A 12756-nucleotide genomic window follows, 5' to 3' on the forward strand; every position below is an offset into this window, starting at 1 on the left:
AAACTCAACAGGAAATTTGATATGCAGGTCAAAAATATTGAGAAAATGTCTAGAAAGTCAAACTTGTGCACCTCATTTTTCATTTTACATGTGGTTGTTTTTTAATAGATTACTGTGGACTTGCTCCCCATTATAAATTGGTTTTGTTATTTCATGCCTTTTAAGGATTTTTTTTAGAAGAAACTTTTAAAAAGCCCAAGGTTTAACCTTGTCTTCTGCACTCTCTTAACCTGCTTATTTGAAATCGAATATAGATTTGCTAAAACTTAGCTCCGTCTCCAGTCACTAAACTGGGTTCTGTAGCACCTGAAGTCGGAGTTTCAGAAAGAGCAGGTTCTTCTTAAAGAGACAGAGGCCTAATTTCAAGGTGTTACGTTAGTCCATTTTTTTTCAAGTCATGTTTCATATATACATAATTTTTATAGCAACTGTAGGTAACATAGTTACTTGATTGTGCTATAAGATGGCACTATGTGCCTGGAAAACATCTCACCTTGACTTTTAACCCAGAACAAGATGTTTATTTTTAGCTTTATTGTTTCCGCCTGTTGTTTTAAAAAAAAATAATTTTACACTCAAGCTTTTAATTTGTAAGTTACTCATGTTTTATGCTCATCACTTTTTGATTACTGTTTGAAAGTGATTTACCAGTAAACATGGCTTGGCTGTAAACAGTGGGTTGTTTCTTTTGTGGTTAAAATCTAAAAATGCCCACAGATACACACACGCACACACGTGCAAACACACACACACAACGTGAGCATAGCATTGTAGGTCAGCTTCCTGTCACATGCATGCTGCTCAGGTCACCATCAACAGCAGCAGCAGGATGTTACAAACCCTCAGCAGACAGAAACATGATTCGGAGAGTTTGGGTCAGTTTGGCTCTGGTGAACCTGCTGTGGATCCTCTTCTTTTCAACACCAGATTCTTTTTTGGGTAAGAACAAATGAAGGGGCAGAACTTTGATTCACTCCAACTCTGTGTTATGTTCTACGTCCTGTGATGTTCGGCCTTTGTTTCTGTTTTGTTTTGTAAATGCCATGGCCTTAAAATTGCAGCCTTTAAAGCGCCGTGTGTGACGTTGTGGCTTTTGAAAAAATAAATGCTTTTGCAGTGTTTGTCCAGAAAAGAAGCAGCAGCTCTGAGAAGGAGGAGTTTTGTATTAAACCTCAATTCGATTTTAACTGGACAACAACAGAAAGGGAAGTCATCACCACCAGCACGACTCTGCAAGGTAAGCTTTAGCTTTGTTGGCATCAAGTTTCAGTTTTGGACAATAGATTAACATCTTACTTCATTATAAACTCTGATTTGTAGAAAATGTGGTAATGTCATTATTGAAAAGAGAAGGAAAGTTCCCTCAAATCTAATGGCACTCCTTCAAAAGACATATGTCATCCAATCAACTGCAATGTAGGCTTGGTGGCAGGAGAGGGTGGCGCCTTGGTGATTTCCAGGGTCACATCATGACTATGGGACATTGAATGTCACATCACTGGTAGTGAAAGAGCTGGCTTTGTCTGGAAGGCCTCATGTACAAAGACATGCATGGATTTCTTGCTTTAACATTAGCTGCATTTCCATCACAGATATGTGCAAAACATTGTCAATATTCCACAAAAAAAAATAAAAATAATTATATATATATATACACTGCTCAAAAAAAAGGGAACACTTAAACACTTAAGTGTTCCCTTTATTTCCAGTCATCTACTTTGTTGTTTCCACCAGTAGCAACATCCCCCCTTCCCCACAGTTAAATAATGTTTTATTTTTGCACCATACTTACATATGCATATTTATACTTCTTCTGCAGCAAGTGGGAAGAGTGAAGAATTTAACTCCATGGACAAGTGTCTCACATGTGCTGCACCTCAAATGTGAGTGGTTTCTTCCATCCATCCATCCATCCATCCATCCATCCATCCATCCATCCATCCATCCATCCATCCATCCATCCATCCATCCATCCATCCATCCATCCATTTTCTTACACCCTTGTCCCTAATGGAAGGGGTGCTGGTGCCTATCTCCAGCGAATAGGGGGGACCCCCATAAAATTGTTTTGTTTTTTCTTTATAGAAATAGAAAAACATTGCCAATTACAAAATTAATTGTATCTTGTTTTTTTTTAATTGTTTTTAGAAGTAAAAATTAAATGTTACCATGCCCAGACCAAAAAGCACACATCCATATTTGCACTGAACACCCCCCTGGATCTGAATGAAATGGTTTGTTCCTGTTTATCGCTTGACGGTGATTGTGGTGAGCAGTAGAACAAGACAAGAATGAGTGTGGCAGTTACTATGCTGCCAAGAAAAAATAGTCATGTTTTCAAAGAGAGAGAGAGAGAAAAGACAAGTATCAATATGTAGCCCAGTTTTTCTCTTAAAGAGTTGGGTAAACTGTGAGATTAACAAACAAACATTTAGCATAGTTAGCTTAGCTACAGACTACTGTTTGCCTCCATTTCACCAGCATTTAATGAACAAAATGAAAAATATTGCCAACATATCTATATATTTAACGTGTACCTGTACCTTTTACCACACTTCACAACAGACGATCCAGTCAGCAGTAGCTCTAGACCAGATACTAGCGAAACCCCTCAGTGAAAAAGATGAGCAACACTGTCCTGACAAGCTAGTTAGCATCATTCCAGGGAGTGTATAAGGATTTCTCTCACTTTGCTGTTTTTAGAATTACACAACAAAAACAATATATTTATTACTGACAGAAATTAAAATAATCTTTACAAAATGATAATAAAAAATAGCCTGGAGTTTCTTTTTAAAACTAATAAAAAGAAATGTAAGCAACCTATTTGCATGCTGTATGTGGAGTGTTGCATGCAACATTCACAATGAACAAAAGGTTTACAGTGTTAAGCAGTAAATATTGTGCTAGTATCAGTATTGGACCAAAAAAAAGCAAGGCAGTTGCAATCCTTTGAAATTATGATGCTGTTTATGGCTCAAATAGATTCAAGAAATTGGAACAACATGGGGCCCAATTTAATTTTTTGTCATGGGGCCCAAAATTCCTGGCGGTGCCTCTGCCTGTTTGTGGTTTTCTTTTAGATGACTTGTGTAATTGTTTATAGAGGCTTTTTGTCAACACCGACTTTCCTTTGCTGCCCTTCCATAAAATATCTCGACCATTCCCTTACTGCATAATTCTGCTTCATTCTCATCTCCTTTCTATGCTCTGCCTGAGATTTCTCCCATTAAGCTCAATTTCTCCAGCTGAATTTTAACTGGGCCAATCAGCGAACAGAAGGAGGAGTTGTGAACGATTGTTGTTGATTTTTGTCCGTAGCTTTAACAATGTCAGTGGAGGAAGTGAACGAAGACATTCAGTCCGTGTTGACCACGTCTCAAAATATTGAGTAATTAAAGCTGGAGCAAGAGGTAGATGTAATTGCTCTACTCCCCAGGAGTTGTTTACAGTGGTAAGCTTCAATAAACTGACCTCATGCGTCGTATGTCTTGCCCAAACGTTAGCAACTGGGTAAAATTTGAAACCTCAGCAGAGTTCATGCCTCCAGCTGACAGTTGTTTCTCAGTAAGTGTTCCAGACTAGAGATGCACCGATCCGATATTAATATCTGTATCGGTCCCTGTACTGAAAACTATTCAAGATCGGGTAATGGTGACAATGTGCCCGATCTATAAAGGCGATTCTATTCAGTCTAATTCTATTTTTTGTGCTCTGAGTAACGTTGTGCTTTATTATTTATTGACATCATATTTTGAATTCCTAATTTGCACTTTATGAACTATTTGTAAAAAAGTTTATTGCAGTTTGTTACGTGTTTGACCAAAGTAGTCAACTTATTGTTTTTGACAGTTTCAGTTTCTTTATTGTTTATTTGTTCATTGGTTGTTTTTCTCCTAACTGCACTGACTCAACAAATTAAAATTGTTTTTACATGTTCGACCAAGCTTGTGAAGCTATTGGTGCATTTACGTGTGCTGTGCTGCCTGGAAAACACATAATGCTGCCCCTTCAAAGATATGTGTTTAAATATACACAAGAAAAAGCAAATAAATGCATACACTTGTTTTCTTTTGACTTATACATTTATCAATTTTGACAAATTAAAGCAGCAATATATAGTTCTATGAAGATACCGACGCAGAGACGGCTTTGGTAAAGAGATCCCATCTACTGATTTAAACAGGAAAATCAACATCAACCCAGAAGTAAAACCAAAGGTCATCATCAACCCACCTGAGCAGCGGGATGTGAACCTGAACAGAAAACGTTTTAACAGTGAGTATACACTGGATCTAACTTCAAATTTCTGTTTATAAATCGGATTTCCTTCTCTTTTCTTTTTTGAAAATCCTTCACATGACATTTATTGTGAATTGGTGCAGCATACATGAACTGAATTGAATATATAAGCTGATTTACTGAATATTTATCAGAAAAAATAAATAAATAAATGAATGTTCCAGTTTTATGTCCATGCATGCTGGGTAAAGAGCCTAAGACTTATTCCTTTGAGGCTGAAACATCTCCAATGACATTCCACTGCCTTCTGTTGTTTCTTGAACTCTGTGGCTTTACAACCATCAAAACTTCACCTGGGGGACAAGGGTGTCAAGAAGATGGATGGATGGATGGATGGATGGATGGATGGATGGATGGATGGATGGATGGATGGATGGATGGATGGATGGATGGATGGATGGATGGATGGATGGATGGATGGATGGATGGATGGATGGATGGATGGATGGATGGATGGTAATCACATTCCATTTTACCAAAGAAAGGGGTAAAATGACAAATGCTTTCAGAGAAATATCTGTGCACTGTCAGAACTATTAGCATCTTTCTGTTTGGTGTCCAAGAAGTGGAGGGCTCACTTTTCACGGTGCCACAATACTTGACTGTCTTCTTTTCAGGTCCAAATGTCGCTCTTCACTGCTGCTTCATGTTTTCTACAAGAATGGTGGCAAAAGAACAGATCCGTTCATACCACGTCACCGGACCCCACTGCTCAAAATCTGCAGTCTTGTAAGTGTCGGCCGTCAAGCAAGTTCATATCAATCACTAATAATGTCCTAAGAAAGTGTCTGCTTTACTTAGAAAGTATCTTTAAAAAGATACTTTCTGTGATGTAACAGAATTGTTCTCATTCTGTCACGTTACAGCCTTTAATTTAACTTTAAATAGTGCTAATGTTTGATTTTTATTTGTTTCCAACTGTACCAGTTTTGTTCTTCTCTTCTGTTGCAGGTTCGTCATGATGTCAGGGAGTTACATCTGTGTGAATCCAAAGCTCTTGTGGGTCCAGAAGATCATGAAGGGTCTAGACAAAGAACGATTTTAAAGGCACCAAGAGCCCAATTTTGCCTTTTTTTTTTTTTTGCTTACAGTGGAGATGATGATTATTTTATGTTCTGTGGATTTTGTCTGTGCATGTCAAAAACAACTGACAGCCTCTAACTTTTATAGTGGTTTCTCTTTTTGGAAAGACACAAAATATCAACACAAAGTTCAAAACAGAAGAAGAAGATAAAACAGATTACATCAAAATTTCAGATCATCTTGCATAATATTGAGAATGTTATTAGCTCAACCCTAAAAGAAAAACATGAGTTGTAACTTGGTCAATGTATAATGGAAGGCATTTCTTGTAGTTGGTCTGTATGGATTCTTAAAATCAGTTTCTGTCCTCTTGTCTTTACAGAAACTGTATTAATAATGTATGTTTGTTGGTCACCATGTTGGAGACTCTGCTTCAGCTCCCTGCACAGTTTCAGTAGGTTTAAGATTGACCTACTTCTTCAAGCTAACAACTGCACAAACAGTGATTGTAATTTAATGTGTAAACATCTTATTCCATAAGCAAAAAAAAATCTGCAAACTTTCTTTCTAATTGTTCTGCAGTTTCAATTTCTCCTGTTGTTCAAAGCAGCCTTTGCTCCAATTCAGCAAATCTAACGGTGACAGGAATCTGGATTTCATCAAATTATTGTTGATGTGTTTAAAATGTTCGTATAAACAGAAAATAACACTGGAAGAACACAGATTGACATCAACTTATGACTGTTGAGTCTTTTGAGTTTTGAATCTCTGTCACAAACTGAGATGAGCTCAATCATAACTAGTCAACATTTACAGAATAAAAAACACACAATCAACAATAAAACCTTCATTCAAAATGGGATCTTCCATTTTGTCCTAAAATCTCATGAAGGTATTTGGGTGTGCGTGATCTTCAAAATGACCTATTTGCTGATAACATTATAATATACTGCTCAAAAAAATAAAGGGAACACTTAAATGTTAAAGTGTTCCCTTTATTTTTTTGAGCAGTGTATATTTGATGAACCCAACAAATTCTTTCACTCAATTCACTCAATGCAGAAAGACCCCAGTCTGGGGTTTGAACCCAGAACCTTCTTGCAAGGTAGTGATGCTACCATCTGCCTCACTATGCAGCCAACAAGAAAATAAAATAAAATGGAAAAACAAAAAAGAATAAAAGATTTATTAATTTAGCTTTTGCAGCCAGAGTGATGAATGAGATGAACTATCATCACTCTGGTGTGACTCTGATGGTACTTCTGTTCATATTAGTTGATATTAAATCATTTTATTCTGTTTTCATTACAAATACACAAAGAAACAACCAAATAAGGTCAACCTGAAGAGTCTATTAGCAGATTCTTTATCAGCTTTCGTTTCCTTCCTTATTTGCTTCTGGGCAATCAGATTATGATCATCCTCCATAATGTAAATTTCATGTTGCATAACCAAAGCCAGTAAGTCTGATCGCAGCCTGAGAGGTTGAATCAACATCCAGATGATCAGGATGGGTCACGACTTCTTCATTCACCTGCTACTGATGGCTCTGCTGCTTCAACACACTGAAGAAAGTGAGTACAGTACAGTGTTGTTTGTTTCTCTAATAATCTGTTTTTGGGGTAGTTGTGTTGCACAGATTTACAAGCTACGCATGTAATATAGGTAATGGGGACCTACTGTATGAAAGTGGTTATTATTCTCTAAAGGAATAAATGTCTTGAATTTATTTTTCTTATCTATTGTGTGAAATTATCTAGACTTTTGTCAACAACAGAACTGTGATCCTTGTAATGTTATTGTGTCCTATGAGAACCATCAGGGTGAAGCGAACAGCAAACTAGACAGAAACATGGAATGTCATGTTGCCACCAAAGGGAAAAAGCATTAATAAATTTAATCTTGTTCATTTAACAGGCACATGTTGACTTTATTGTTTGGGCACAAAAACATTGTTGAAACTCAGTCTTCCAAAAAACTCGTCACCAGTGAACAGATTGATGTGAAAGACTAAATGGACGCGTCACTTCATCTGTTAGTTTTTAGGTGACTGAATCTCCCAGATTATTCAGGTCACCTTATGATTTTCTACACCACTTCTCAGTCTGATATTCACTCACTCCATACAAACTGAGCCTTTTTTGATTATCTCTTAACTTTTCTGAATACATGGTCATGCAAATCTTCGGTCTTTCTCCTGTCTCACCAGGTTCTGCTGGTCACAGTGCTTCCCTGCTTGTCTTTTTACCTCGACTCTCCTAGGTTCTTAATGATCTGTTTGAAAGTTCTGATACGATGTTGTTGGTTTTCATAGCTTAGCCTATTGATGTAACCTTTCTGAGTTCTTTCCTATTATCAATAGATCTTTAAAAGAGTGAAGAGCTTCCTCTCGTTGCTCAGTTTGGGTTACGCAATGACAAAGTTGCATAATTTCAGATTGTTAACAACTAAAAACTGTCAATCTCTACCAAATGGACCAAATGTCCAGTTACTAGGCAACCAAATTAGAACAGGATCAACTGATTCTGTTCAAGTTTACTTAACAACACCAATGAACATTTTCATTTTCAAAGGAAACATCTATATCTAACCATTTAGTCTTCTTCTTAATCATTCATTATTTTCTCTACAGACGAGGAATTGAGGAGACAGAAGCCACCTAAACGTGATGAAGCGGTGCATCAAGAGTTTTGCTTGAGAATTCCTGAAGCTCCACACTCGACCGGTTTGGTTTTTGAAACCCCACAGCCTACAAAATTGGCATCCAAACCCAAACCAGCTAGAAAAAACCCAAGAGTCCTAAACTGCCGATCAGACGATCAAAACAACCTGAGGTTTATAGATCCCCAATGTCTGGGGAAGAAAACTATCCATCTACTGGTGTTCCTGAAATAGTACCAAAGATCCGCCCCATTGGTTTCCACAGCCCAGGTGAGGCCTCTTCCCATAGAGTTTAGAGGTGTTTTCACACTTAGTAATCCGGTAGACTTGGTTCGACCAAAGTTGCAACATTTTTACATTTTCAGCTGATGTGGTTGACTTCTACACTGCAAAGTCAAACAGCCAAAACCTTTTGAATAACCTGTTTCCCTCCTCGCCTGTGGTGGTGCTGCACCTTGGACAAGTGAAGCAAATAAAAAAATTTCTGAACAAGATTCTGAGAACAACTTCCGTCTTCACAAAATGTAAACAAAAATGGAGATGCGTCAGATTTATATAGGATTTCTCTTTTGTCTTTGGTAAAAGAAAATGAGCCATTTCTCCCGCTAGTGCTAGATATGCTTGTTAGTTTTGGTTATATTTACCCAGAATCCCCTGCGTTGCTTTTGGAGTGCTCTCCATCTGCTTGGAGTTCACATGCATTTGAACCTCACCAGAGTTCAGTTCAACCAAACCTACAGGCTTCATTCCAGTCTTCTGTAGATACTATAACGTATCTGATGTTCTTTGACAGTTCTTTGGTTTTAGAGCCCAAAGCCCTTGTTGCTATGAAACACTTTTCACTAAGGACAAAGGCAAACCAACTCTTAGGCAGTATGTTCACGAGGTCTTTTACTTTGAAGACCTCACAGGTAAAAGCTATATCTTCTAGGGATTGTCTAAAGTGGCATTGGTTGAAAATAAAATAAAAAACTGCCAAAAATTCCAGAAGCGATTCTGCTTTAGTCAAATTATTTCAAACTTTTTTTGGGTACAGGTTTGCCTTAATAACATCAATGTGTTTCAGAAGGATTTGGTGCTTTTGTTTACTTGGTAGCTTTGGTTGGAAACGGCACAGATTAATATAGTGTCACACAGAGATGTATTACTTAGATTCACTTGGTTACAGTTTGTTGAGTCAATTTTTGGAAGAACTATATTTTTATGAGTATTCTTATAACATTATGTTTTTACTTTTACTTAACTAATATTATGAAGTATTGCTAATTTTACTTGAATAACATTTATGGATGCTCTACTTGCTGCAAGTAGCTTCACTGACTCAAAACACACTCACGGAAACCTATGCTTATTTCTACTTTATATTTTATTTCATAAGTTTTACATTGAAAAAAAATATTTTAAAAGTGTTTCTTCTCCCTAAATTTGGTATTTTATAAAAAATATTCTTTAGTTGTGCAATTTTTCCTATTCATTTTAGTTTTTAAAGACCAGAATCTGCACATAACTACATTTTTTTTGTCTGTCTGGCTACATAATTTTGAAATACTTAGTCAGATGTTATGATAATTTTATTCAGTATCGTAGTAGACTTTTTAAGAAGTAAAAGTAAAATATAATTTATAATCTAATGTAATATTCAAATCTTAAATGTTGTGTTTTCATTAAAAAAAAAAAACAGAAGGTCTAGAAATCATCGGTCTTTCAGTAATGAATCCATATGTTTTATTCAGTGGCTTCAGTTACTAAAACAATTAACTTTTCAATAATACTTAAACTTATTGAATGTGAGTTAATTATGGCCATATGTATTCATTTTTTCTCCACTGTCTATTTGCACTGCAGGATCTTGTGTTACCTGCATATGTCCTGTAAGGTGGAACAACTTTGACCTGAAGGACGTTCAGTTGGTGGATTTGAACTTCCCATCATCCAACTGTCCCGCCGTCGTCTTACTAAGGTTTTCTCTCTGCTGTAACATAAGCTGTGCGATTACAATCACTGCTTCATTTTGAAATGTTTTATATTTGCAAGCCATAATTTACACCCAGCAATGTGTCTTTTGCCTTCCAGTGTCAGCCTGATTGATGGACACAATATTTGTATGGATTCTCTCCACCCTGAGTTCCAGCAGCTTCTAGACAAGTTGGAAATTAAAGAACCTTAAAGCTGACACTTAATGTGGTAGAGTTTAAGGTTCATGTCAGAGTATATCTATCTATCTATATATATATATATATATATATATATATATATATATATATATATATATATATATTCTCTCTCAAGAGAGAGAGAGAGATAGAGAGAGAGAGAATCTATCTATCTATAGTTAGATAGATAGATTTCTATCTATCTAACCCTAGGGTTAGGTTATCTATCTATATAGACATATCTATATATATATCTATATAGAAAGAGAGATATCTATACATATCCATTAAAAATGCCAACTTTGTATTTATAATTTTGCACCGCAAAACTCAACTTGCAGAAAGAAAGCATTTATTGTATTATTTATATTAATTGATATCTGACATATTTTTTGTCATGAGCTGATGATGCAACAACGAATAGTGATTGCAGTGCAGTTTCTTCCAAGACTTTTTGAAACTCCAGTTTCACTTTCAAATCATCAATTTGCCGTTTTAACTTTTTGTTTATCAATCGATCAGTCTTAATTTGTTTCTCCAGGTACTTGCAATCATCTTCCAGATCTTTCGTATTGTCTATTCTGAATGCAATTTTTTGGACTTCCTTAGCCATGGTTTCATTCTCCTCCCTGATTTTTCCGGCTGTATGCAGCAGCTTGCAAACTCTGTTAAAAAGTTTGCCAACTTTGTTACAAAATCTCTTCTTCAGAGATTTGCGCGGGATCACGGATCCTGTAATCTTTCCGAAATCAAACATTTTCAGCTTTAGTTTGATGAGCAACTACTAAAAGCTTTGCAGCAATTTCTGTAAGCAGAGACGACGCGAATCTTCTTCAAAGTGAGGCAAAGGGAATCTTACAATAAAGTCAAGGGTTCCACCTCTGTGACATCAAAGGAGTCTGTGACATCATTGTTGAAATAATTCTTTAGTCCCGTCGCCATGCCAACATGGTGACCTGACAACATTCTGACACGCAAGTTTATTTGATCAAGTTGATTCTTATGAAAGTTTTTACAGTTTCTGCCTAATGCCAACGTCTGAAAACAATCGTCTCTCTGCGCTATAGATCATTTTGTCTCTTTGTTTTAGACGGGGAACGGAGATAGGACAGACTCTTGCCACATATATATATATATATATATATATATATTAAAGAAAAAAAAAACTTTTAACTTTGCTGGTTGTAACACATGTACACACTCCACATGAGTTAAAACAAAGTTAGTTTACTCAAGAACAAAAACAAAATTCTTTCTGGTAAAGACAGAATATATATATATATATATATATATATATATATATATATATATATATATATATATATAGAAAGAGAGATATCTATATATATCCATTAAAAATGCCAACTTTGTATTAAATTATCCTAATTTTCACCCCCTTCAAATAAAGTGTTACCAAAGTGCTTTTATTTATTTATTTATTTATTTTTATTTATTTATTTATTTATTTATAAGAATTGTTTTTGTCGTCCCAAACAAAAACTTCTTCCTGTGGTTTTGTGAGGTGACTCCAGCTCACTTTGCTGATGAGAAGATATTTGCTGATTTTTGAAAAGCCCATCAGATAATTTATAATTTTGCACTGCAAAACTCAACTTGCAGAAAGAAAGCATTTATTGAATTATTTATATTAATTGATATCTGACATATTTTTTGTCATGAGCTGATGATGCAACAACGAATAGTGATTGCAGTGCAGTTTGCATTTTATTTCAACTGATGGACAGTGGAGTAACTAAGAAACCACTAATTATGTTATGTTGAAGAGCTCCTGTGTGCTGAGTTTAGGCTTCACTGCTCACCTGCTGCCTGGACTCTCTGCTTTTGGGTCCGAACCTCAACAACCGCAAATCATGACACAAGGTAAAGGGGCCAATTAACCGAAACTAACCAGCTTTTTTGACTGTGGGAGAAGCCAAAGCACTTGGAGGGAACCCACATCTGCACAGGGATATCATGGAAACTCCATGCAGAAACATCCAGTGGTGGAACAAACATGCATGAATGCATGCACTCTTTCAAATGAAATGTTGTGAGCCTAATTAAAAGAAATGAAGATGTTGTCTTTTTTTAATGGTGGGAGAAGCCAAAGCACTTGGAGAGAACCCACATCTGCATAGGAATATCATGGAAACTCCATGCAGAAACATCCAGTGGTGGAACAAACATGCATGCATGCTCTCTTTTTCAAATGAAATGTAGTGAGCCTAATTAAAATAATCTAATATGTTGTCTTTTTTTGACTGTGGGAGAAGCCAAAGCTCTTGGAGAGAACCCACTTCTGTACATTGTAAACTCTATCCAGAGTTCTGGTGATATTCTGCATGGAGAATCACAGTTCCACTTTGGTGGAACAAAGTGTGTCATGTATGCATCCATATACTGTTTGAAGAGAAATGTAGGGAATGTGAAATAAACTAAGATGTTGCCTTTTTTTGATGGTGGGAGAAGCCAAAGCACTTGGAGAGAACCCACATCTGCTTAGGAATATTGTGGAAACTCCATGCAGAAACTAAGTGTTGCAATGTGAATCCTTGGTGAAAAGCACCAGGTTGTGTGTTTTGCAGCCCCATCTTGTTTGAAGTGCTCTAAGGGGCAA

At 36.3% G+C, this 12756-nt stretch overlaps 1 protein-coding gene and 1 long non-coding RNA gene across 2 annotated transcripts; both read left to right on the forward strand.

The window, feature by feature from the left end:
- Window positions 1-744: 744 nt before the first annotated feature.
- LOC145548691 (uncharacterized) lies at window positions 745-6187 on the forward strand. The gene is made up of 6 exons (XM_081599606.1): window positions 745-939; window positions 1118-1237; window positions 1820-1883; window positions 4187-4278; window positions 4920-5031; window positions 5254-6187. Exons 1-6 carry the CDS (start codon window positions 795-797, stop codon window positions 5345-5347), a joined length of 627 nt encoding a protein of 208 aa, XP_081455732.1. The 5' UTR covers window positions 745-794; the 3' UTR covers window positions 5348-6187.
- A 282-nt stretch (window positions 6188-6469) lies between these two features.
- LOC145548710 (uncharacterized) lies at window positions 6470-10198 on the forward strand. Its single transcript, XR_014084717.1, has 4 exons — window positions 6470-6899; window positions 7958-8256; window positions 9832-9946; window positions 10060-10198. It is a non-coding gene; the product is annotated as an uncharacterized LOC145548710 (long non-coding RNA).
- Window positions 10199-12756: the final 2558 nt, after the last annotated feature.

The sequence above is a fragment of the Poecilia reticulata genome, chromosome 18 (genome assembly GCF_904066995.2).
Source record: "Poecilia reticulata chromosome 18, P_reticulata-male-v2, whole genome shotgun sequence".
In the NCBI taxonomy this organism is placed as follows: Eukaryota; Metazoa; Chordata; class Actinopteri; order Cyprinodontiformes; family Poeciliidae; genus Poecilia; species Poecilia reticulata.

What these genes read in the sequence shown, in the direction of transcription:
- LOC145548691 (XM_081599606.1), top strand. Translation starts at nt 795, where the DNA reads ATGCTGCTCAGGTCACCATCAACAGCAGCAGCAGGATGTTACAAACCC. An exon ending in ACATGTGCTGCACCTCAAAT is followed by an intron (nt 1,884 to 4,186) that starts GTGAGTGGTTTC and finishes TGATTTAAACAG; the next exon opens with GAAAATCAACATCAACCCAG. An exon ending in TGCTCAAAATCTGCAGTCTT is followed by an intron (nt 5,032 to 5,253) that starts GTAAGTGTCGGC and finishes CTTCTGTTGCAG; the next exon opens with GTTCGTCATGATGTCAGGGA.